Genomic DNA, 25,986 nt, shown 5'->3' with positions numbered 1-25,986 from the left:
CTGCCCCAATAGTTTACTTTGCTGAATGAAGGACACACACAGTCTTTATATTTTAAGATGCCTTAAACAGCACAATAGCGGTACCACTGCCTAACCTCCATGCTCTTAATCCCAAGTTTTTACTTACTAATTCTATGTTCCATCTCAGCTGCTCTAGACCAGGAAATGCTCTCCTAGCTCCTTCACATGAAAGCTGTGCTTCTCTGTCCTGCATTATTCTCAGGCATGGCATCTCTCCTCTTCTCCACATTCTCCTGGCAGCATGGCGGATCTCCCCCTTCTCCTCCTTCCAGTCCCAAGCCCCCAAAATCCTAAATTCCCCTCTCTGTCTGTCTTCCCCAGCTATTTGCTGTTGGCATCTTTATTTACCAATCAGAACCAACTGGGGGCAGGTTCCCAGAAGCTATGAGCAGACCCTCTCTCACAGTTTTTTTTTTTGGGGGGGGAACATAATTCGCATTTGTAATGCAAGCAGCTACAGAAATTCTGGAAGTGGTTGCAGCTTTTCTTACAAAGTTAAATATACAGCCATATTCTGTTCCCTAAGTGGTGTCCTTGAAGGCTCATCCCACAATAGTGAAAACAGAACTACACATATACTCTTGAAATGGTAAGCATGAGTCTTTTTGCTAAATGTGGCATGTTTTTAGCCACACTTTAGGAAGATTTTGGGGTGTGTGTGTGTGTGTGTGTGTATGGGGGTATTATTCTCTATTCCTACTACTGAAAAACATAAATATGAGGTCTCTCACTGTACCCACACACATTTTGAGACTCTGTTCATTGTACTCCAGGCCCTTGTCAGTCCATCATTCAAACTGGTTGGTTTCTACTCTTCCTCTCGAGCTCCTGGTCCTTTCCCTCCTTATCTTACTTGTAATCCACCTTTCCAGGGGTGTTTTAGATTTTGTGTAGTTTTGGAATCTAAACTTTCAATTCTGTTCTTCTTTATACCTCCTGTGTGTTGCTAGTCTACTTGTGTTTGCTTTAAGAATGTCTATGATTGCATGTTAGAGTGTTGTTCTCTGACATGCATAACTACATATTCTAGCACCTGGTCCTCCCAGTACTGACATGTACCCATCCCATTGCCTCATCTGAGTCACAGTTCTTTCTTCAGATGATGATGATAATGATGCTTAGACTGTATCCTGGACATTTTGTGTATTGTATTATCAGGATTATTTCTATTTAAATAGTCTACTTAGGCAAATAGTGTCCTCTTTGGGTATGTCTGACCTATCTTTGAAGGTCATAGTTCAACTGTCAGTTTGGTTTATGAAGACTGGTGGGTTATTCTTATATTCTTCACTTATGTGGTCTATAGAATAGAGGATAGGAGTCCACCCCACAGCTTCATCAGGGCATCCTGTGTCATGTGCTGCTCACTACTTCAGGGTGAAAGCAAGAGACTTAGCTAGGGAAGAGGGTGTGCTTGTCTCCCTTCAGAGAAGACAGTGTCACAACTCTGCTCCCAAGATCCACACAGCAAGGGGTCCCTTATGACTGGAGGTGGAGGCTTAAGAAACTACTTCTTCCTGGAAAGGAATTGCATACTTCCTTGATGCTATTGGAGGATGGCATACATCACAGGCCATGCAGGATTGTAGAGTGGGGAAACTGAACACAGCCTTAGCACTGGGAGAAAGAGGGAAAGGGATACAGGAGAAAAAGGACTCCAGCTATGAAACCCACTGCAGGAGGTGGTGCTCATCCCAAGAATAGACAGGGCTGGGAAGGTGGCTCAGTAGGTAAAGGTGCTTTTGTGCAGGCCTGACCACCTGCATTCAACCCCCAGATTTCACATGGTGATAGATGAGAACAGACTACCCAGAGTTCTCCTCTGAGCTCCACACATGCTCTGTGACAACTGAGAGGCACACACATACACATATGCACACATACACACACATATGCACACACACACACTTGGTCAAAAATAATTTCATTAATTAAAAAATAACCATGTTCACTCAGGGTTTCTACACTGTTGAACTGTGACTTCCATGTTTCTTTAGTCAGAGAAGGCTTTTAGTCTCAGGGTTACCTTTTTGTCCGTGTTTATGTTTTCAATGGAGCTCAGGCACTGATTTCTCAAGCACTTAAGCTAAAAGGAAAAAATGAAGCAAAAGCACATAAAAAGATACAAGCAAGTAAGCGATGGATGAGCCAACACAAAGTTGAGCATCTCAATCCCAGAGACTCCTGGGCTCCTACAGTGCTGAGCCAGGCTGCCCTCTCCAACCCTTTGGAGTCCTCACTAGGAAACCAATGTTTTTTTTTTTTTTTTTCTAGTCATTGTTATTTTGATTCAGGGGACAGGGACAGGGGGTGGGGGTGATAAACTTACCCAAAATTGGAATGTTGCCAGCCCCTTCTAGAGGGCTATGATATAGATTTTTTTTTCAACTTTGGTCTATTTGAGCAGTTCTGTGGTTCCTTTTCTTGTCTATACCACTGGCTCCTTAATGCCTTAAAATAAGTTCCTACAAATAAAGTAACTTCTTCTAAGCCTGCTCGCTGCTGCTGGGCTCTACTTCTCTGCTTCCCAGTAAACCCGGCTTGTTGTTTTCACAAATGAACAAATAAGTAAATTCCTACAAACTGAACTATTATGAGTTTTTACCATATTAACTCTTAATAAACAATATTACTATCTAACCCTGCATGCAAACTATCAATTCTTGTTCAATATTATCTTTCTTTTTACTATGCGATAAACTGATACATTATAGACTAACCTGACCTACTCCCCAAAACCTTGAGTCTGTGGGAATTTTACTGCATCTTCTGTATATTACGAATGTGCCTTGTTAACGTTCTAGTACAATATTTATCTTTCATTCACTACCTTTTTTATTTAATTAAAATATAATTACATCACACACACCCTCATCCCTCTTACCCCTTCCAGGGTCCCAACCTTTATTCACTTTCAATTTCATGGCCTCCCCCTTTTTTTAACCACTGTTGTTACCTGTACCTTATATGTATAAATATATAAAGATGACTTGCTGGGCCTAATCAGTATTGCCTGCATGTGTATATTTCTAGATATGACCCCTTAGTATTGGATAACCAGTTAGGAACCCCAGGGAAGACTAATTATCACTCGTTCAGCCATTTGGTGATTGTGTATACCTCCTACCTAGAAATATGATATTTTCTCCATGTTAGCAATCAGGCACATCTATGGACAACTAAAAGTGACTCCACGACAATCAGGCATATTTACAGCCAGCTTTCGAGGGACCCAGTGATGAGACATGTCATCTCTAGCTGCCCAAGAGGAGAATAGTGTTGCTCCTGTCACGTGTCCCTTTGCGCACATGGTCCGGGTCTAATAACTCTGCCCCCACTCTCTTCTTTCTTCCCTCTCCCAGTGGCTGCCTCTATATTCCTGCCCAGATTTCAGAGTTGTAGCTTTCCTGTTATGGAATGTACAATTTCATAACAGACTTCCTGGTCCTCTGGCTCTTTTGTTATTTCCATCCCTCTCTTCTGAGATGTCCCTGAGCCATAGGGGCAGGCATTGTATTGTTGATGTGCCACTTGTGGCTGAGCACCTCACTTGTCAGTTGTTTTCTGTGTTTTTCCTAATTGTGGCTCTCTGTAATAGTGTGCTTCGGAGGCAAAAAGCATAAGCTATGATGAGGGGTGAGAGCTACATTTACTGTGGCTATAAGGACATAGGTATCTAGAATGCAGTGGGTTAGGAAAGTGTCAGTAGTAGGTTCTCCTTTCAGGTCTCTGACCTCTTCCACCACAGGTAGCTGGTTACATATATAGTACAAGTCGATTTCCCTTCTATATAGCAGGTCTTAAATGCAATTAGATAGCCATTGGTTACCACCAAGATAAGAGTGCTGCTGTTTCACTGTTAAAGGTACGTCTTCATATCCTTTGCTTCAAATCTGAGAGGGTAACCACAGTCAAAGCCATAGCTGATATTATATTGGGAGTCTTCTGAGAGCATCACTTGACTAGGAAATATACTGTACTACTAATTAAACTATGTAGTTATATCTATATATCTAGATCTAGATCTAAATAGACAACTTTGGGTAAATATAAAATGATTATTCTCTTTTCCAGGCATCTTAGTTGTAATTTCTCCCTTTTCCTTTACCTTCTTCTGTATTTCTCTCCTTTGGCTCTCTCCAGTTAAAGCACCACTACCACCCCTTCATTTTTCCCAGCATGGTCTACAGGACAATTTCCAGAATGGCTAGGGCTGCACAGAGAAAACTTGTCTCAAAAATAAATATACAGACAGACAGACAGACAGACAGGAAGAAGAAGAAGAAGAAGAAGAAGAAGAAGAAGAAGAAGAAGAAGAAGAAGAAGAAGAAGAAGAAGAAGAAGAAGAAGAAGAAGAAGAAAGAAAGAAAGAAAGAAAGAAAGAAAGAAAGAAAGAAAGAAAGAAAGAAAGAAAGAAAGAAAGAAAGAAAGATAGAATTCTCCTATATATTTATTTTTAGTTTTCTAAGAGTGATTCACACCATCTTATTTTATAAATAAATAGAATTCTCCATGCTGATTTCCATGACTGCACTGCTGGGTCATATTCACCAACAGTGAGTATCATCTTACACTATCACCAGCATTTGCTGTTGGGTGTTTTCTTGGTCTTAGCCATTCTGAATAGAAGAGAAGAAATCTCAAAGTTCTTATAATTTGCATTTCCCCAGTGCTTAAGGATGATGACCAGTTTTTCAAGTATTTCTAAGGCATTTATTTTATTTTATTTTATTTTATTTTATGAATTCTGTTCAGATCTATAGCTCATTTTAATTTGAGTATTTTGTTTTCTTGACTATGTTTTTGAGTTCTTTATACTTTCTGGGTATCAATCATAAGTGTACAGCTGGCAAAAATTTCCACCCTGCAGGATTTTTCTCCTCACTTGGTTGATTATCCTTTGCTATAGAGAAGATTTTGGTTTTATGAGGTCTCCTTTGCCAATCATTGCCCTTAATTATTGAACAAATGGAGTCCAATTCCAAAAGTCGTTTGCCATACCTATGTCTTGTACGGCACTGACTTCTAGCAGGTACAGCATTTCAGGTTTCACAGAGAGACCTTTGGTCCATTTAGAAACCAGCCTGGAGTATCTACCACCAAGGATGTTAGATACAAGTCATGTTTAATTCTTCTACCTGCAGACATCCAGTCATCCTGCCACACTTTGTTGGAGATGCTCTTTTTCTCCAGTGTACTTTTGGCACCTTTATCAATTATCAGATGTCTGTAGTTAGTGCTCTCATGTTGGGGCCTGTTTTTTCCATTGGCCTACATGCCTATCTTTGTGCCATAGTAATTATCATGTTGTTTAATTACGATGGTTTTATTGTATCTTTAGGTTGGGCTAGTGATTCCCTCCAACATTGTTCTTTTTGCTCAGTATTGCTTTGGCTTTCCTTAGTCTTCTGTGGCTCCATATGAATTTTAGGATGTTTTTGCTTTTCCTATGAAAAATGTTGTAGGAATGTTAACTGGGGCTGAATTGAATCTGTAAATGGCTTTGGTAGAATGGTCATTTACACAACATTAAGTCTCCCTGTCCATGAGCATGAGAGGTCTTTTCCACTTTCTTGTGTCTTCTTCAATCTCTTTCTTCAGAGATTTAACATTTTTGTTGTAGAAGTCTTTTACCTCCTAGGATTAAGTTTTATTTTATACGAAAAAGCTACTGATTCCTGTAAATTGATTTTGTATCTTGCCATGTTGCTGAACACATCAATAACCTTTCAGAGATTTCTGGTAGAGTTTTGGGGAGCTTTTATGTACAATATTATCTGAAAATAGGAAATATTTTACTTATTTCCCTATTTGTATCCCTTTAACACCCTTTCTCTTATTGATCCAGTTAGTATTTGAAGCATAATATTGATATGTGGGGATAATGTTTACCCATGTTTTGTTCCTCACTTTAATGGGATTGCTTAGAGTTTATCTCCATTTAGGGTGATGTTAGCTATAGGTTTGTCACACCTAGAATTTACTATCTTGAACTATATTCTTTCTAGTTCTGCTCTCTCTAAAAATTTTATCATAATAGCATATTGGATTTTGTCAAAGGGTTTTTCCTGCATCTGTAGAGTTGATTATATAACTACTGTCTTTAAGTCTATTTACATGATTTATTACATTTAGTAGCTTAGATATGGTAAGTCATTCCTGAATTTCTTGAATAAATCCAAATTGACCATAGTGAGTGACCATTTTTATATATTTAGTTTGCAAGTACTTTATTTTAAAAATTGCATCTATGTTAATCACAAACAATGACCGATAGTTTTGTTTTTTGTTGAATTTCTTTACCTGAGTTATTAAAGTAATACTGGCTTCATAGCAAGAATTTGGAAGAATCCGTTCTATTTCTATTTTTAAATAATTTTAGAAGTGTTGGTTGTATACAAAATTGATTTATCAGGTTTTATTTATATTATTGTCCACACAAATGTGTGTGTGTGTGTGTGTGTGTGTGTGTGTGTAAAACAACAATCAAAGAAAAACAGAGTATCAGTTTTAGAGTGGGTTAGATATGGGAGAGGTTAGAGGGAAGAAAAGAAGTGATTATATTTATTACACTTTAATTTAAATGTTAAAATAGAAGCTTTTTAAATTAAGATATTGTAGATCTTCTTTGAAAATCTTGTAGAGTTCTGCTGTGAATCTATCTGGGCCTTTCAGTAGAAGATTTTTGTTACTGTTTCAATTTCCTTATTTATTATGGATCCATTCAAGTTGTTCTCTTCTTGATTTAACTTTGGTGATGTGAATGAATCTAAAATTCATCCACTTCTTTTAGATTTTTCAGCTTAATGGACGTGTTTAAAGCATCCTCTGAAGTGCTCTGTTGTCTGTTGCGATGCTTCCATGTTCATTTCTGACTCCATTAATTTGGGTTGACTCTTCTTCTATTTTGGTTAGCTGGACCAACAATCTCTTAATCTTGTTTATCTTCTCAAAGGGCTAAGTCTTAGATTAGTTAATTCTTTGTATTGATTTCTTTGTTTCCATTTCATTAATTTCTACTATAATATGTATTATTTCTCACTATCTACTGAGTTTGGGCTTTGTTTGTTTTTGTTTTTCCAGACTTTTGGATTATATCCTTAAGTCATTTATTTGTACTCTTTCCAATGTGTTTTAAGGTTGGAACTTAAAGCTATAAATTTCTCTTATAGGATTGTTCTTAATGTGTGCCAGAGGTTTCATTATGTTGTGTTTTCATTTTTGTTTTGTGACATGTTTTTTATTTCTTCTTTGATTTTGTCTTCAGTACATCCATCATATTATAGTTATGAGTTATTTAAGCTCCATGAGTATGTATACTTACTAGAGACTGCTGAGTTTAAGTTTTGCTTCCTTTTAGTCACTTAAAAATGCATGTAGTTACTTCAATTTTTCTGAATTTATTAAGGTTTTTATTGTGTCTAAGATGTGATGTGTTTTAGAGAAATTTTATGAATTAAGTGTGTAGTCTTTAGTGTTTGAGTGGCTATCCTAGAGATAAGTTTTAGGTCCATTTGGCATGTGATGTCATTTAATTCTGATGTTTTTGTCCAAATGATCTGTCTGTTGGAGACAGTAGGGTATTAAAATCACCTTCTGTTATTTTGTTGGTGTTAATTTCTATCTTTTATTCTTGTAGAAACTCCAGTTTCTATGAAACTGGGTACAGTAGAGTTTGCTGCACATATGTTTAGGATTGTAATATCTTATTAAGTTCTTCCCTTATTTATAATGAATGCCATTATTACTTCTACAGTCTCTCTTCTGTTCAAAGTATTGCTTCCAGTATTCTCTGTAGGGTGGGTTTGATGGACATAAATTCTTTTAGCCTGGTTATATAATGGAAAGATTGTCTTTCTCCTTCAGCTTGGCAGGTAGTTTTGTTGGGTATAGCAGTAGTCTAGAGTAGCATCTGTGGTCTTTTAGAATATGGTTGATAGTATTCTATGTTCTTTTAGCTTCCAAGGTTTCCAATAAAAATCAGATGTTATTTTGATGGGTTTTGCTTTGTATGTGACATGTGTTTTTACCCTCTCTTTGTTCTGGCTATTTAGTGTTTTAAGTATAATATACAAAGGAGAAAGTTTCTTTCCTTGTCTTATTTGCATTCTGTGTGCTTCATATCTGCATGATATGGAGTTTTCTTTCATGATCTTGATGATGATAAAGTAAAGGTCATTGACATGGAAATCCTCTCTCATCTGTGACTATAATTTGGAGATTTAGTTTTTACATGAGGTCTCATGACTGCTATATGTTCCTTTCGTGTGTGTGTGTGTGTGTGTGTGTGTGTGTTTTCATATTCTTTGCTTGTGTGGTCTAACTCATCTAATTTATTTTCAGCTCCTAATAATATGTCTTCTACCTTATCCATTCTATTTTTAAGACTTTCCCCTGTACTTTCTAACTGGGTATTGAGTTTTCCAACTCATCTTCATTTCAGCTTCAGTGCTCTTAGACATTTTTATCTCTCATTTGAATTTAGCTTTAAAGTCCTGGACTATCTTCATCATTTCCTCAGCCTTAAATTTGTATCTTCTTGGGTATCATTTAAGGGTTTATTACTACTATATTTAAGTTCAGTGAACTGTTTGTATCTTCTTTAAACTTTATGAATTCTTTGAGGATATTTATAATGTTTTTTTATTTCTGTGCTGGCAGATCATCAAGATAATCATCCCTGGAGAATGTTTCTACATGACTAGTAGATTTTGGAGGAGATATGCTATCTTGGCCTTTCATTATTGTTTTTGATTTTATCAGATGTCTTCTATAGCTTTCCACATTTTTTTTTTTTTGAGATAGGGTCTCTCACTGAATCTCACAATCAAGGTAAATTAGCTGGCTGCTATGACTCAGAATCCACCTGTCTCTGAACACCCCCCAACTTTAAGGTTATAGATACCCACCATAGTGCGTGACTTTATGTATGTGCTGAGGTCTGAATTCAAGCCCTCATGTTCATCAGGTATTTCCCCAGCCCTGTCCAAGTTTTTGACACAGGAGTGTCTATTTGGCCCAGGCTCACTGAGTAAGCTATACTGACTGACTACCTCTACCTCCCCAGTTCTGAGATTATAAGTATACACTATTGCACCCTGCTTTTTGTGTGTATCTTGGGGATCAGCACTTTACTAGAAGAGCTACATCCTCATTCCACTCCATATGAAGTGTGTGGGGAGAGAGAGAGAGAGAGAGAGAGAGAGAGAGAGAGAGAGAGAGATTTAAGTGGTCATGTCAATTTTATACATATTTTCTTACTAGATATCTTTGCCTTCTGGGTCTCAACAGCGCTCTCTACCCCACCCTCATTACCTTTATACATCTGCTGTATCAGAAATGAGAAGAGAAGCTTTCATGGGTCTCCTGAGCCACAGAAAGATGAATGGAGTTACAAACAGGGGGAGGTTTCAGATGAGTCTCCTGTCTAATCAGAATTGAAATGAAAGCCCTCCCCAGACCCATGTAAATCCCTGTCTTCTTCAGTCTGTCTGGCCTGGCCCAGGTGCTGCATCAAAGACACCTGCATTCCTGCATCAGCTCTCTGTGGGGGAAGTCACTTCCCTTGGGAAATCCAGACTCAGTGATTTAAAGTCCTCACTCCAGGTCCCAACTGTCTGAGGTGCTTCCACCCTGAATCGAGAGAGACGGTGATTGAAACAGCGTGCCCCAGTATCTGATACCAACTTTTCCGACTTTGACAGTTTTGTTAGTTGTAAGTTTTCCACAGGCTGAGACTTGGTGGCTCTGCCCCAGTTTCTTTACTGTGACATAAAGAATCAGTTTCAGTCTTCTGTCAGACATGGCACTCATAAATATTTAAAGGTTCCAAAGCATGGCCCTGATTCTTGTCTCATCCGTGGGCCCCGCTGAGCCAACCTATGCATTTCCCTTTCTTGTGTGAGAAACTAGAAGTGACCTGTGTGTGTATGTGTGGGCACATGCATGTGTACATGCATACACATGCTTTTTACATGAGTTCTGAGGATTCAAAATCAGTTCCTCATGCTTAGAAGAAAAGTTAATCTACATGACTAACTGGCCTAGCTCTATGGCTAATCATCTTGAATGCTTTCTTTTCAGGCGTTATACTGCTGAAATGTGAAGAACACGACTTTATTTTCTATAATGTTTATAAGTGGGCTACAGAACATGGGTGGGAGTGGGTGTGGGTGGGTGGGTGTGCATGTGTGTGTAGATGAGTGAGTGGGTGAAAAGGGGGGTTTGTATGTGTGTGTGTGTCTAAGAGAACGAGAGAGAGAGAGAGAGAGAGAGAGAGAGAGAGAGAGAGAGAGAGAGAGAGAAGAGGCTGAACATAAAATTCAAAGAAGGCAGGAGAGATTTCAGAAACCAAATCTACATGAGTGAGAGTAGGGTCTCAGGTTTGGAATTATTCAATTGAAGTCCATTTGCTCACTTCAATTTCCTGGTGGTTAATTACAGTTATTAAATTAATAATTCAGTGTCTTGAACTATTTAAATAACTCCTCATTAAAAGAATCAAAGGTGACGATTAAAGATGGGTCAGAGACCTGATCTACAGAGAGCAAAAGCCCCAACACACAAGGCAAGGGCTGCCTACTTACATATTCCTAGCACGGAGAGTGGGCTGTGAATATTGATGGCTGCAAACAGGAGAGGAAGAGACTGAAGGAAGAGCTCTCCGAGCCTGTTTTGTTCACAGCCCTGAATCAATACTTTGAGGACTGCCCAGCACACTTCAGTAAGTGCTCATCCATTATTTACGGGGCTCTTTTGTTCCAAGTTTCTGTTTACAAGATTACTTTGTAACCTGAAATGATTGTTTCCTTTCATGGGGAAGCTGGACCCAAGTGGAAGTTTTAAAGGGTGAACTTGAAAGAACAAAGATGGTACTTGGTTTATACCTCATATTCCCAGTCCAGACTCAAATCAGGATAATTTGTGTCCCTCCTGCCTTCCTGCCAGATTGGCAGCCAAGGTCATGGGGAAGCTTTACTGCCTGGGCTGCCCCTCTAGCTCAGTGGTTCTCAACCTTCCCAATGCTGTGACCCTTTAATATAGTTCCTCTTAGTGTGGCGACCCCCAACCATAAAGTTATTTTCACTGCTACTTCATAACTGTAATTTTGCTACTATTATGAATTGTGATATAAATATCTGTGTTCTCTGATGGTCTTAAGCAACCCCTGGGAAAGGGGCATTTGAATGAACACCCCTCCCAGGGGGTCACGACCCATAGGTTGAGAACCACTGCTCGAGCTTGCTCTTTCTTTACTGCCTCAAAGTTTGAACTGTCTTTGGCAGAAGGAGAAACTGCTGGAGTGTCTCATTGTGCCTGTGCCCAAGCTTCTGTGAGCTGTGAACCTTTAGATGGCAGGCCTCAGTTCTGAGAAAGGGCTGTCTGGTTTTCTGTCTATAGGGAGTTAATCATGTAAGGATATGTCTCTATTGTTTTGTTTTTGTTTTTAAACTACCATGGTTGGTTATGGTACCACTTTAAAAAACAAAAAACAAAAAAACCAAAACTATGAGGTTGCTGTGGTTTGAATGTGGCTTGTACCCTCCTCCTAAATGCATATCGATTGAGTTTCAGCCTGTTGGCTAGAATCATGGGAAAATGCACATTGGAATTTGTTTGCCATTTTGTTGTGAGATGGAGCATTGAGAGGCACCTAGACTCTTAACAGGAAACATAGATTGCTCACCTGGTACATGCAGGGCTTTAGACTTAGTGTCTGTCTTAGTTAGGGTTTTACTGCTGTGAACAGACACCATGACCAAGGCAAGTCTTATAAAAAAAAAAAAACAACATTTACTTGGGGCTGGCTTACAGGTTCAGAGGTTCAGTCCATTATCATCAAGGTGGGAGCATGGCAGTATCCAGGCTGTCATGGTGCAGGCAGAGCTGAGAGTTCTATGACTTCATCCAAAGCCGGCTAGTGGATGACTGACTCCTAGGCAACTAGGGTGAGGATCTTAAGCCCACACCCACAGAGGCACACCTACTCCAACCAGCTCACACCTCCAGATGGTGCCACTCCCTGGCCCAAGAATATATACAAACCATCACAGTGTCTAATACCACCACACAAAACAGGAATCCAGGCCTCTTCTCCAGAGTCATCCTTGCTCCCACAGGCCTAGATCAATCACTTTGAGGGTGTGTTATTTAAAAGTAGGAGCTGCCAGACTGTTATAGCCTTACTGTGAGGAACTTGCTGCTCCTCACACCTTACAGTGTGCTGATAAATGCAGGTGCCACCATCATGGCCTTGGACTCCACAGCCACAACAAACAAGGCCCCTTCTTTTGTAAACTTCCCCATCTCAATCATTCTTTAAGACAGAAAAGCAATAGGTGGAGGATAAGTAATCTCATTGTTCCCCTTTCAATAAACTAAGATTTAGGGAGTATAGAGCCTTGGGAATCTGAGAGGCTCTACAAGCTCCCGACTGACACAGATGCAGATACTTATAACTAACCCCTACGGAAGAATTAGGAGAAGGACTGAAGGAGCTGAAGGGGATTGCAGCACAATAGGAAAAACAACAGTATCAACCGAACCCCTCAAAGCTCCCAAATACTAAGCCACCAACCAAAGAGCATAGACGGGCTGGTCCATGGCTCCTGCTACATATGTAGCAGAGGACTGCCTTGTCTGACCTCAGTGGAAGGAGATGTGTGTGGTCCTGTGGAGACTTGATGCCCCAGAGAAGGGGGATGCTAGAGGGGTGATATGGGAGAGGGTTGAGTAAGGGAGTACCCTCTTAGATGTAAAGGGGGAGGGAGGAGGGGTAGGAGCTCATGGAGTGGGGACCAGGAAGGGGGACATTTGAAATATAAATAAATAAAATAATTAATTTTAAAAAGTCCTTAGGAATTAACAGCAAAAGCATATTCAAAGCATCTTGGTTGCCCGTAGCACTTGGGCCTTTTGCTACTACCCTGCACTGTTCCGGGAAACTGGATTTGAAGACTGGGCGATCTTTGTATTACATATAACAAGGATGGGAAAACCTCTTCTGCAATGAGCCAGATAGTGGATGTTTTAGACATTGCATATCATAAAATAGTTGCCAGAGCCAGTTTATTCTACATTTGCAGAGCAGCAGTTGCAGGGATAATATATAAAAAATGGATGTGGCTGGGTTTTGATAATTTTATATTTGCACAAATAAGCCAGCCAGACATGACCCTGAGTCTCAGCTTGCCAGCCTCTAGTGTAAAACAGTCCTACATACTTGACATACAGCTTTGAACAGTGCTTCTCTGATATCAGAGAGCTGCTGTACAGAAGAAGTGGTTGTAAGCATGGCACTGGCTTCATCCTTATTTCTGAGATCCCCTGATAGTATCGGTACTAGGCTTGGTCCTGTTGCCATTTTCAGGAGCTGGGCTTCAGTCTTACATAGCAGCAGTTTCTCATGGTAGTAAATGTAAGAAGATATGCAAAAATGCAAAGGGGAGAAGTTAGCTGTGTGGTGGTAAGCATAGACAGGGAGGGGCATACCTCTTAACACTTGTGCCACCATCATATGCTAGGCTCTGCCCAAAGCTCCCGGTAACTGGCCAGTGGACACAGTAATCCGTGTAATCTTACAGGCAGCCTATAGCCATGTATAACCACATGGTAACTCAGTATGTGCAATACTCTTCCAAACTAACAAGTACCTTTAACTAACATAGAAGAGTTACTTCAACTCAAGGAGAAAACCAGCTATGAATAATTGTCTCACTTTTTAAATGTCAGCAGTTTATCACTTTCAGCTTATTGACACGTATTAAACAGTAACAAAACATATAGGCACTGATTGCAAACACTTCTAACCCAGGTACAAACATGACCACGTACAGCCAGACGCTAAAGCTAATCCATGCCCATGACAGTTTCAATGCAGAACAATCTGTGATGGTTTAAAAGTTCTCAAAGAGAACTAAATCTGTACTTTTCTGTATTTTATCATGGCCCCCTCATTGTCTGACTTTTGACATAAGAACTAGCTGTGTGAATTTGACCAAGTCCAATATCGCTAGGTCTGAAATCCTCCTCAGTAAAATGGAAACATTCATAGAGATCTCCCAGGAATCGCTTGTATAGGGATGAAGAAAATATCACAGTAAGTCAGGACAGTCACAGGGTGGGTTAGATTTGTTGAACTTAATGTTCTTTCTTTTCCCAGCACAGGCAGTAAAAAGGTCCGCTCATGTGGAACATCACATCTGGATATGAGGGAAAGCTGTAGAATCACACTGGTCACTGGGTTTGTTAAACTGCGGCTTCGTGTACATCACTGGATGAGCAGCTGTGTGTTTTAAGATTCTAAAAGCAAAAACAAACCTTAAGATCTACCTGAAGGGTATTTGATTGAAAGCTGCATCACTCCCTCGGAAACCTGATTCTAAATTCTGTGGAAACACAGAAATGGCTCCTACCACCTTTCCTATAGAAAGGGGAATGAAAACATTAGGATGAGCCCCAAAGCCCCAGTCCAGGGCTCACTTTGGAACTACATAAAAAGCACACTGAAGCAATAATGGATGGAATAGCACTTTCCAGTCCTTCCATTTTCCCTAATGGAGCATTTATTCCCTGGAAATAGTTTAGTCCCTAAAAAAACGTTCCCCAAGGTAAAGTAGTGTCTTTATCGCTTATTCTGCTTTCTGGTACAAGATCAAATGTGAGGGTTACAAACTACCATGGCACTTCATGTACTGCAAAGTCTCCTTACCTTTCTAAAGCTCTTTAACAATGGAAAAGCTTATGCTCATGACAGCAGAGGACACACAGGACATCAAGAATCTATCCAACCCTTACTGATATCCACTGGGTTCTCAATACCCCTTTTCTAAGATGCAAATACTGGAGACGAAATAATGACCTACATTAGTCATATCCCCAAGTTAGATCTAGAGTAACCCAATTTCATCTTTATGTTTAAAGGAACGTTTGCAAGCTCATGTCAGGAACACAAAATCTTAAGGTACCAAATAAATAATCACAAGATCTTATATGTCATCAACAGAATGATATTTTACTTAGTCATATGAGAATAACTATTCCAGTAGGCACCCAGTCAGTCAAGTTCAAACCAAAGTTTATCCTATAAACAGGTAGCACCCATTTCCACTTCTTCTGCAAGAATAAAATCAAATAATTGATAGCACTGTAGACAACATAATGGAACCTATGTTTCTTTGTAATTGCAAAAGGACAGACAGTTGGCACAGCAAGTATATTGTCAACATTTCTTAATACATACAATCAATCCCACATTACAGATGTGTGTACATGAATAACAACATTTGAAACCTGGGCCAGTGTCTCTTTCTTTCTTATGTTTCTGCATGGCAGTATCTGTGAAATCACTGAAATAGGAGGCAAGATGACTGAGGTTTTACTTAACATTTAAAGAAGTAAGAAAGTGGACAAATGGGTAGAGAAGGGGCTCTGTTAGGCTTGTGTCAACTGTCATGTGAATAGTTAGCATTTAAAGACTTCTTCTAGGAGATAATAAAAATATTCCCATAAAGTAGATCTAAGAAATCACCCTTCCTCTAAACAGAGACTGTCCTCTGTCTTAAACAATTCTCCTATCTCATTAACCCCAAGCCATAAAAATCCCAACAGGTACATGATCTGTTGTGAATATGTCATGAGAAAGCTTTGGTTTTAAACCTCTGGTGCTACTCTGCTTTCCATAGACCTCAGCCACCAGTGCCCCAGGATTGCAAAGCTTCTGCTACATCTCTGCTAATGCAGGAATGGAACTAAGAAGATAAACATGTCAAATTATCCAAAGTAAAAAATACAAATGCGCACATAGTAACCCAGTGAGTCCTTCCATTCTCCAAGGTTCATAAAGTTAATTTCTTGCACCAGATAACTCAAATTCTTTAATCTAGAACACACATATATGAGCCAAATCTTCTGTCATTTAGACTCCTTTCATGCCTTCTGTATAATGGCTAAGGGACACATTTAAAAGAGGACCAGCCTGGGTCCTTTTGTACTTCCTGTCCATGTTCCTTGGGAAAAGGAAAACAAGATCTAGGTTCTCCCAGCGCTGCTCCATCCACATTAGCACCTCCGATGTGTCCTCTCCAGCATTTCTTGTGCTAGGCAGGCTCCTTTTGAGATCCAGGTAACACCTCAGTTGAGTGGCCACCTAAGCTGTAGTTCAGTGTGATGAGATCACAAAGCAGAGAAACGGGAACAGCCACGTAAATGCCACCTTCCACACTGCACATATTTTGGCTATGAACTTCTGAGCAAATTCCAAGGTGAGTGAGTTCTCACTAGTCTGGTAATCCACACAGCACAGCTCTGCGTCCTGATGCCCCCTCGGGGTCAAAACACTTTTGTGTCTGCTACCGGGTCACCTAAAACAAATGAAACTAAGTGAGCAGTTGACCTTATGCCACCAAAGAGAACCAGAGAAGCCTGTCCTGTCCAGATCATCTGTATCTGGTTTATCAGTTGGAACCTGTGTCTATAACCAACCTCACAAAGTCAACTCTTCACACCCAACTCCATGCCTCACTTTCAGTGGGCAAAGAAAAAGCATTCAAAGGCTTCCATGATGGGGAGTTCTGTATCCCTGCTTTTTATTTTCCAAGGTTATAAAAATGTCATGAGATTAAGTACACCCACTGCCCATGAATCCATGCATGTTAAATAAGCATGCTTTGTTAATGGCCCTGAATAGTTTTTTCAAATGAATGCTGATTAAAATCACTGCATGTCAAAATCAGAATTTAACCTTCATTACATTTTTTAAATGCAGGTAACCTGTTTTTAAAAGCAAAAATTGTTCAACAGAAATGATCAGTTAAATGGAAGTATATAATCATTAGGAAAGGTATTGTGCTTCTCATTTTTAAACACATGGGTTCATTATTTAAGACCTGAGAAAAGTTTGCAAGTGACATAGTCGACACATCAGCTCAGAGGGAGAGTAGCATAATGCTTTAACATATTTATACGGCACAAATATTTTCAGAATAAGTTGTATAATTTGATAACACAGTCATCATGCCTGCACCTATAAGACCTTTTACTCTACAGCAAAAACTGGAAGGCTTTCTTTGCAAAGAATTAAGTATAGGACAGATTCTGAGCTTTGTGTACAGGGCAGTGGCTATATTCAACTGTCACTCACAGTTACAGACATAGACTACAGGTAGACTTAAAGGAATTGATCAGTTGGAATTGTCCAACAAAGTACTGGTGGGTATTGAAGAGGGATTTTATATTATTCTAAAGTGTTATGAAATAATATTTTGCAACATTTTTCCAACTACTTAAGAACACGGGGCTTGTTCATTTTTTCTTTTCTTTTCCTTTTCTTTTTATTTTATTCTTTTTAAGACAGTGTTTCACTTTGTAGCCCTGGCTGTCTTCAAACTCCCTATGTAGACCAGGTTGGCCTTAAAATCAAAGAGATCCTCCTGTCTCTGCCTATTGGATCCTAAGATTAAAGGCATGGGCCACCACATCTAGCCAATTGCATTCCCCCTCTTAATTCACAGGTAATAAAAAAGTAAGCAAAGAACTGGGTTTAAGTCAGAGTTCATTAGCTCAAGGGGAGTCACCTGGGGAGGAAGCATGACAACCACATGAACACATGTGAAGGGTGATGGATGTGTGCAATGGGGAAATGGAAAGTGGGGGCGCTTGAGTAAAGAACCCTGGAGACAGAAGTATGGAGGGCTGCTACAGTACATAGGACTGTCCACAAGGGATAGACAGAAATGGCACTTGAGGACAATGGGGGTCCTTCTGAAGGAAGAACACACAAAGAGGGAGATGCATGAAGGCACCAGGCCACTGTAAGCACCTGGCCTTCATTTGACGAGATCAGAAGAGCACGGCCAGACCATTGACTTACTGGGCATACTTTGATCCAAGCAATAAAAGGGGAAACGCTAGAACTTAAGACAAAGGATGAGGATGTAATATGAAAAATCAAGACAATCCCAACGTCCTTCCCAAGAGCAAATGGAGAATGTGTTCAGTTGTGATTGGAGGTAAAGTTAAAGGTACCTGTCTTCTTTAGTTGTGAAGAAAATAGGTGAACTGCATTCTTTAATGCCTATCACACAGCACTTGGGAAATGATAGGATTAAATGATAGGATGCAACCACCAGGCCCAGAAAGCAAAGGGGTGAATTTGGGTCGTGGTTGTTGGCTATTATATTTGGCACTTCTGGATGTTTTCCACCTTCTCCTTGTAAGCTAAAAGCATGCGCAGGCAAATATCAGCCTAAACCTGAAATATAATTTTCAAATGTTTCTTACTTGAAGGGGCTCAATTGGGTCAAGTATTTTCTGATTCATTTTCTTCTTATATCATTATTATACTTGCTATATGCAGAATTTAATTACTAATCTGAATTTCAATGGATGTGAAGTTACTACCATGCTAATACAAGCTTCATTTCCATGTATCAACTATATACCTTGAGCATCTACAGCCTTGATTATAGGGGTCAAGGAACACATGACTTCAGAGTGAGTGAGACATCTCCCTCAATCTTCAGGTAGCCTCTTAGAAGTTGCCTTAGGGTTTCTATTACTGTGATAAAACACCATGGCCAAAAGCAACTTGTAGAGAAAAAGTTTTCTTTTATTTTAAACTTCCAGGTAAATAGTCCATCACTGAGGGAATCCAGGACAAGGAACTTAAGCATGGCAGGAGCTGAAACAGAAGTCTTGCAGGAATGCTACTTACTGGCTTGTCCCTCGTGGCTTGTTCAACCTGCTTTCTTACAGCACCCAGGACCACTAGCCCAGAGGTGGTACCACCCACATCCTTAATCAAGAAAAATGCACTACAGACTTGTCGAGAGGAAAATATGGTGGCACCTTTTCAGTTGAGGTTCCCTCTTCCAAATGACTCTAGCTTGTGTCAAGATGACAAAAGCAAGTAGCACACAACAGGTAGAAGGAACAACAGAATGGGGACATGCCACCTACATGGACTCTAAGAGAAGCCCACTCACAATGCTTACACTCTGAGCTTCACAGCAGCTTCCAAGTGGGAACCTGACTATAATATCCTGACAGGGTAGAAGCCAGACATTGAGTTCACCTTAGCAGCAGCACGAGGACATAAGTCATGAACGATGACAACTCTGAGAGGGCAGGTAATCTAGTGGTTCATTACTTCTGCCTTTGCATCATAATCAGAGAAAATGTTACTCATGTTTATTTTATGTATATGAGTGTTTTGCCCACATATGAACATATATTGTGTGAATGTCTTTGGCCAGTAGAGGGCACTGGGTTTGCTGAACACAGAATTACAGGTGGTTGTAAGCCACTAGGTGTGGGTGCTGGGAACCAAAGCAGACCCTCTGCAAGAGCAACAAGTGTTCTTAACTGCTGAGCCATATCTGCAGCTCAAGGAAAATGGCTTCAGTTTTCCTATTGTTCTGTAATTTGTTTGAGAACTTTCTACACAAACACAATGTCTACAATATCCCCCCGCCATACTCCTCCCATCCCCCTAATTCATGGTCTCTTTAATATTGTTATGTGTATATAAATATGTACAAATATTCTTTCTCACATACAAACACACACACATATATATACATATATACATATATATACACATACACACACACATATATATATGTATATATGTATATACATACACACACACACATTTTAAGTACTAAACAATATGTTGCCCTATGGTCTTATCAAAAAACATCTCTCTGCTTCTTCTCTCTCTTCCTGTATCACCCTCCCCTGTTCTTCTGTTAAAGTCCTACCCATCTCCATTTTCCCATCACCCCCTTCACAGCACCCATTTCCTCCTGCTCTGCTCTTTAGAGCTCCTTCTTCTACTCTTCCGCTGGAATCCTCTCTACCTCCCTGGCTTCTTCAGAAACATCAGGTATATACTTAAATCTAACTAGATCTGGTCACCTCATTCAGTATAGGTTAAAGTTCCATCTATTTACCTTCAAATTTCATAATTTTATTTTTCTTATAAGCTGAATAAAATTCAAGTGTGTACAAATACCACATTTTATTGACCAGTAGCTGAAGGATGTTTATGTTGATTTCATTCCCTAGCTGTTGTAAATATGAAATGAACGTGGCTGAACAAAAAAATCTTAGTAGTAGCATATTGAGACCTTTTGATATTTATCAAGAAATGGTATAGCTAGATCATAGGTAGATTTAGTTTCAAGTTTTAAAGCATTTTTACACTGATTTCCAGAGTAGCTAGATCGTTTTCCAAGCCTAACAATGAATGAGCATTCCTCTTTCCCACAACCTTGCCAGTATTTGTTCCCAAATATTTACTTAATAATCTTCGCCATCCTGGCTGAGGGAGACAAGCTCTGAGAGAAGGCTTGAATTTGCATTACTCTCTAACTGGGGAGTATTTTGAAAGCCTGGGTATTCCTCAGTCGGTTTTGTTTCTTCTTCTGAGAACTGTGTTCAGATCCATAGCCTGTGTTGTTAACCAGGCCATTGGCTCTCCATTCTTTGTTTTCAGAGTTCTGTGCCTAGTCTGGCTGTTAATCCTCTTCTCCGATGTATAGCTAGCAAATGTGCTCATTCTGTGAGGTTTCCTACTTACTCAGTTATCTCCTCAGCTGTAGAGAAGCAATGTCATTTTATGGGGCCCCATTTGTCAATTGTTGGTCTTAATTTCCAAATAAGTGGAGTTCTGTTCAAAAAGTTCTTATATCTGGTAGAGTACTGCCTATGTTTTCTTCTGATTCCAGCACTTAAGATTTCATGTTGAACTTTCACCCATTTGGAATAGATTTTTGTGCAGGGTGATTGCAATCATCCAGCTTTATCCTTGTATATGTGGACATTCAATTGCCCCAACACCATATTTTGGTCAGCTTTCATTGGCTATAATTTTGTGGTTTGGGCCTTCTATTTTGTTCCATTGATCTAAATGTCCATTTTTATGTTGATACCATACTGTTTTCACCAGCATAGCTCTGTAAGATAGCTCCAAATGTGGTATGGCAGATCCTCCAGCATTGTTCCTTTTGCTCCGGATTGATTGGCTGTCTGGGGTCCTTTGTGTTTCCATGTGAATGCTGAGATTTTTTTTTCTATTTCTGTTAAGAATATCCTTGGGATTATTGTTAGAATTATATTGGATCTATAAGCTGTTTTGGTAAGGTGTCCATTATCACAATATTAATCCTTCCAGTCTATGAGATTGGGGGTCTTTTTGTCTTATAGTCTTGCTCAATCTCTATCTGCAGATATTTAAATGTTTTCATTGTACACGGCTAACCTCCTTGATTAGGTTTATTTCTACATGTTTGAAGCTATCACTAGTAGGAGTGTGCCCATAATTATTTTTCTTAAAGCATTTGTCAGTGAAGAGAAAAGTCTACTGACTTTTGTAAGCTGATTTTGTACCCTTTCAATTTGCTGAAATTGTTGTTATGTCTAAAAGTTTACTGTGGAACTTTTGAAATCTCATATGTCTAATGAATTCAGATAAGGATAATTTGACTTTTGAATTTTCTATTTGTGTCCCTTTAATTTTCTTCTCTTAACTTATTGCTGTAGCCAGTGCTTCAAGTGTTATATTGGCAGGAAGGGTGGAGATAGTGGCCACCATGACTTAGTAGGATTGCTTCTTGGTTTTCTCCATTTAGAATGATTTGGCTGTGAATTTGTTATATGTTATTTAGCATTTACTACTCTGCACATTCCCTTCAGTCATACTCCCTCCAGGACTTTTATCATGTAGACATGCTGGATTTTATCAGTGGCCTTTTCTGCATCTATTGATAGGATTACGTGACTATTATCTTTAAGTCCGTTTATACAATTTATTACATTTATTGATTTACATATGCTAAACCATACCTGCAGCTCCTATAAAGCCAACTTGATCCTAGAGGATGACCTTTTGATCATCCTCTAGGATATATATATATATATATATATATATATATATATATATATATAGTGTGTGTGTGTGTGCACACGCATGCATGTGCATGTATGCTAATGGTCTTTTGATTGTGTTTATCTTTTCAAAGAGCCAGCTCTTAGATTTGTTGATTAATTATATAGTTTTCTTTGATTCTATTTAATTGATTTCTGTTCTAAGTTTTATTATTTCTTGCCAGGTACTAGACCTGGTTTGTTCTTGTTTTTTATACTCTTGAGTTGTACCTTTAAGTCATTTATTTGTGTCGTTTCTAACTTTTTAATGAATGTACTTAAATAAAATCTTCTTAGTACTACTGTTAATGTTTCCCATAGGATTTATTGTATTATGTTGCCATCTTCATTTATTTCCAAGATTTTTTTTCTTTATGTCTTGATTTTTGACCCATTAATCATTCAGTAATGTGTTAATATCTATGAGTTCATATAATTTCTATAGATTATTTTGTGATTTTAAGCATTACTAAACTATGGTCACATAGCATACATGGAATTCTTTATCTCAGTTCTTTGTAGTTGTAGAAATTTGTTTCATTTCCCAGTATGTGGTATGTATTAGAGAAATTCCCATGGGTGGCTGAGTAGAATGTATATTCACTGGCATTTGGGTAGAAGAGCCGATATATATTTCTTAAGTCTATTAAATGTATAATATTACCTAATTTCAATGTATCTCTGTTTATTTTTGTCCAAATGGCCTGTCTCCTGGGGAGGAGGAAATTGAAATCACCTATTACTACTGAATTGGACTTAGCTTGTGTCTTGAAGTCTAATAGTATGTTTTCTATTAAATTGAGTGTGCCAGTTTAGTGTGTTTATGCTTAGGGTTGTAATGTCTTCTGGGTTAATTGTCTCTTGATTAGAATGAAGTCTCCTCCCTTACCTTTTCTGAGAAGTTTTAGTTTCAACGCTGGTTTGTCTGTATTAGAGTAGCAAATCCTGCTTGCTTTCTAGTACCATCTGCTTGGAATACTTTTTCTTTCTTGTCATTTCACTCTAAGATGGTATTTATCCTTGAAGCAAGACAATATTTTTCAAAGCCTGTGTTCAAAGTCCAGCCCTAGAGTAATATACCAAATAACCTGAAGGTGGGGCCTAGAACTGTGGTTTTAACAAGTCCCTTGGAGAATAGTCTGTAATCATGAAGCTATGAGATAATTATGACAGTGACCCACAGTGGTACCCAAGAGACAGAGAAATGGCTCACTAAGGAGCCATTTGAGGAAGGTACTAGCTAGCACTAGGTCAAGTGAGACACTGACAGAAAGGAAGTTTCTGAGACCAACAAACACTGCTGTCTCTATTGTTTTATAAATTTCTGCATATTTTATATGATTACAATTTTATTTTTATTCCTGATCTTACCAATGCCAGTTTCATAGGATACTAGCATAATCATTATATAGACTGAAGTCTCTTGACATTTAAACAAATATGCATTGAGACACTTCCCTTCTTGGCTTATCTCTATTTATGTCCCCAATGAAACCCTAGAAATGTTTAGACACTTAATAGAAACTATGAGGTAACAACCAAGCCCACGAGAGCAGGCCTGGAGAGGCTTAGGACAGAGAAGACTCCAGATAAGAGCTTTCAATCTCAACCAATGTAAAACCAGAGCTACAGCTACGGAAGGAGCTCAATTGCCAAGCATGTGTGGGTCGCTTAACTCACTGCCCAATTTTGTGGGGTAGAAGAAAATAACAAAGTGAATTTCAAGAATCAAGTAGGGAAATTACAGAAAGCTCCTGAGAAAATGCATCACTCTTTAAAACAGCATCTAGGTCTAGGAATGGTTGTCTGTGAGGACTACCCCATCCCTTCCTTGTAGGATACTTATCTGTCTTTGGTTTGACTCATAGATACCTGTAGCATCATAGAACAATCCAAATATATCTTCACATATTGTCCATGTCCACAGAGGGCAAGAAAGGAAAACGCCCCCCCCCCCCCACACACACACACAATAAAAATGTTCCTTTAAAGCAGGTTTTCCTCAAGCCTAAATACCACAGACTTTCTCAAAATCAGTGCTATTTTCTTCAATTGACAAAGTATTAATATGCCCTAACATGTCCTTGTGTTGATGCTACAGTCACTGGGTCGTTTTAAGAAACCATAGCACTGATGGTTGGAAACAGAGAAGCGTCAACCAAAAGTTTGGCAGACTGTTAGAAAAAGGAGAAGTGAAGCATGTGAGAACAGCAAAACTTCTTTTCCTACAGGAAGTGGGTCCTGCCTGCCCCTTCTCTGAAGAAGCCAGAAAGCACAGGGAGAGAATGAACGGGATGTCAATTCTTTCTATCTGGGGCTGGTGACTAAGTAAGGATTTGTCCTTCTCTCCTGCTTTCATCTCTGAGACAGAGCTCATATCTCAAACTGACTGTTAACTCTTTATGAATTTGCATTTAAATGGGAAATAACCCTAGTATAGATGGCTTTACTACCCAAGACCTGACATTCTAAGCTCTGTTCCCATGCTGCTATGTACAGATTCTTTAAGGAAAATGGAAAGTGTTTTGTTGTATAGTTAATACCTCCTTCAGGGAGGCTACTGCTTGGCTTTTACTGAGGGATATCTGCCCCACCCCCACCCCAGTGATAGAAGGTCAATACCACTTCAAGCAAAAGATACAGCTTCTAGAACGGCAGGCTCAGCATGGGCTCCCATAATGAACTTCTGTGTGTATACAAGCCATAACAGACATAAAATGTTTTATGCAGTTCAAGGCCTGCTGACTTGGATTAATAAAGGAAACGATGCTTTCTACCTTCCAGATTATTCCCAATTGGCATATCACTGGGACAAAGAAAAAAAGCAACCCAAGTATTACGGTGGCTTGGGGAACTGTATTACGTTTCTACATCTTTCCAGGAGATAAATGAAATGTCACTACCATTGAGAATTTAGCTAGAGCAAACTCATATTCCCAGTACACAAAGGCAAAACACCCTTAAAGGTTTGCATCCTGCTAATGGTCTCACTAACTGCACGTAAAGAGAGAGAGAGAGAGAGAGAGAGAGAGAGAGAGAGAGAGAGAGCCACTTTACCAAGTGAACACATGTTCTTTTTCCAGAATTCACTTGGCTTCCACTCAATCTTGTTTTACATTTATATCTAAAAATCAATACAAATTTAATCTTCTAAAAATGTTATCTCTTAGTCTACAAGAAATACAATGAAAGTTTATTTTAATCACTGATAGATGGAAGATTATTTTTTAACCTCATAGGAGACTTCAATATTTTTTATTTAGAAGATACTTATGGGAACATCTGAAAGGAGTCAGAAGTAAGAAATGGAATTTGCTTAGCAAGTACAATGGTTTTAGGTGATTGGAAGTTTACTGAGAATGGCCCACTGGGAATGGTGGGGTGTGGGAGAATTAATTCCACAGATTTTCTCTAACCTGGATGTAAAAAGAAAGTTATAAGCTGGTATTTTTAGAGGATTGCCTCCAGGATCTCCCACAGATATCTAAATCTGTATATGCTAAAAACTTACCTAGATTGGTATACTACTTGCATATAGTGTATGCAGATTTTTTTTACTTTAAGTTATCTCTAGATTGCTTATAACAACTATAACACAAATGCAACAAAAATTATTGTAAATGTATGAGATTTTTGTCTGCATGTATGTCTGAGCATAGACTGCTCATACACTGCCCATGGGTATAGTGTCCAGGGATGCCAGAAGAGGCACTGGATCCCCTGGGAATGGAGTTAACCTGGTTGTAAGCCACCATGTGGGTGCTGAGAACTGAACCCAAGTCCTTTACAAAAGCAGCAAGTGGGTGCTCTTAACTGCTAAGACATGTCTCAAGCCAGAAATGGTCTTTATATTGTATTATTTAGGGAATAATGACAAAACAAAACAAAACAAACAAAAACCTGTGCATGTTTAGTTGAGATGCAGTTACCATTTAATATTTTAGACTGTGATTGGTGGAATCCGCACAAATCCTGTCAATACAGAGGTTACTGCCATCACAACATCACTAGCAAAGAAAAGCTATATTCTAATGGGAA

General features: G+C 39.1%; 1 protein-coding gene across 1 annotated transcript in view; it reads right to left on the bottom strand.

The window, feature by feature from the left end:
• Nucleotides 1-2,014: 2,014 nt before the first annotated feature.
• Nucleotides 2,015-25,986, bottom strand: part of Tafa4 (TAFA chemokine like family member 4) — a 238,275-nt gene continuing 214,303 nt past the window's right edge. Inside the window, exon 6 of the mRNA XM_085840865.1 lies at nucleotides 2,015-2,107. Within this exon, the coding sequence (XP_085696991.1) occupies nucleotides 2,015-2,107 (93 nt within the window). The remainder of the gene's footprint in view (nucleotides 2,108-25,986) is intronic.

This window comes from Mus caroli, unplaced genomic scaffold (genome assembly GCF_978045245.1).
Source record: "Mus caroli unplaced genomic scaffold, Mus_caroli_1 scaffold_7, whole genome shotgun sequence".
NCBI classification, from domain to species: Eukaryota; Metazoa; Chordata; class Mammalia; order Rodentia; family Muridae; genus Mus; species Mus caroli.
The sequence above is the reverse complement of the archived record's forward strand: the minus strand, read 5'-3'. Positions and strand labels throughout refer to the sequence as shown.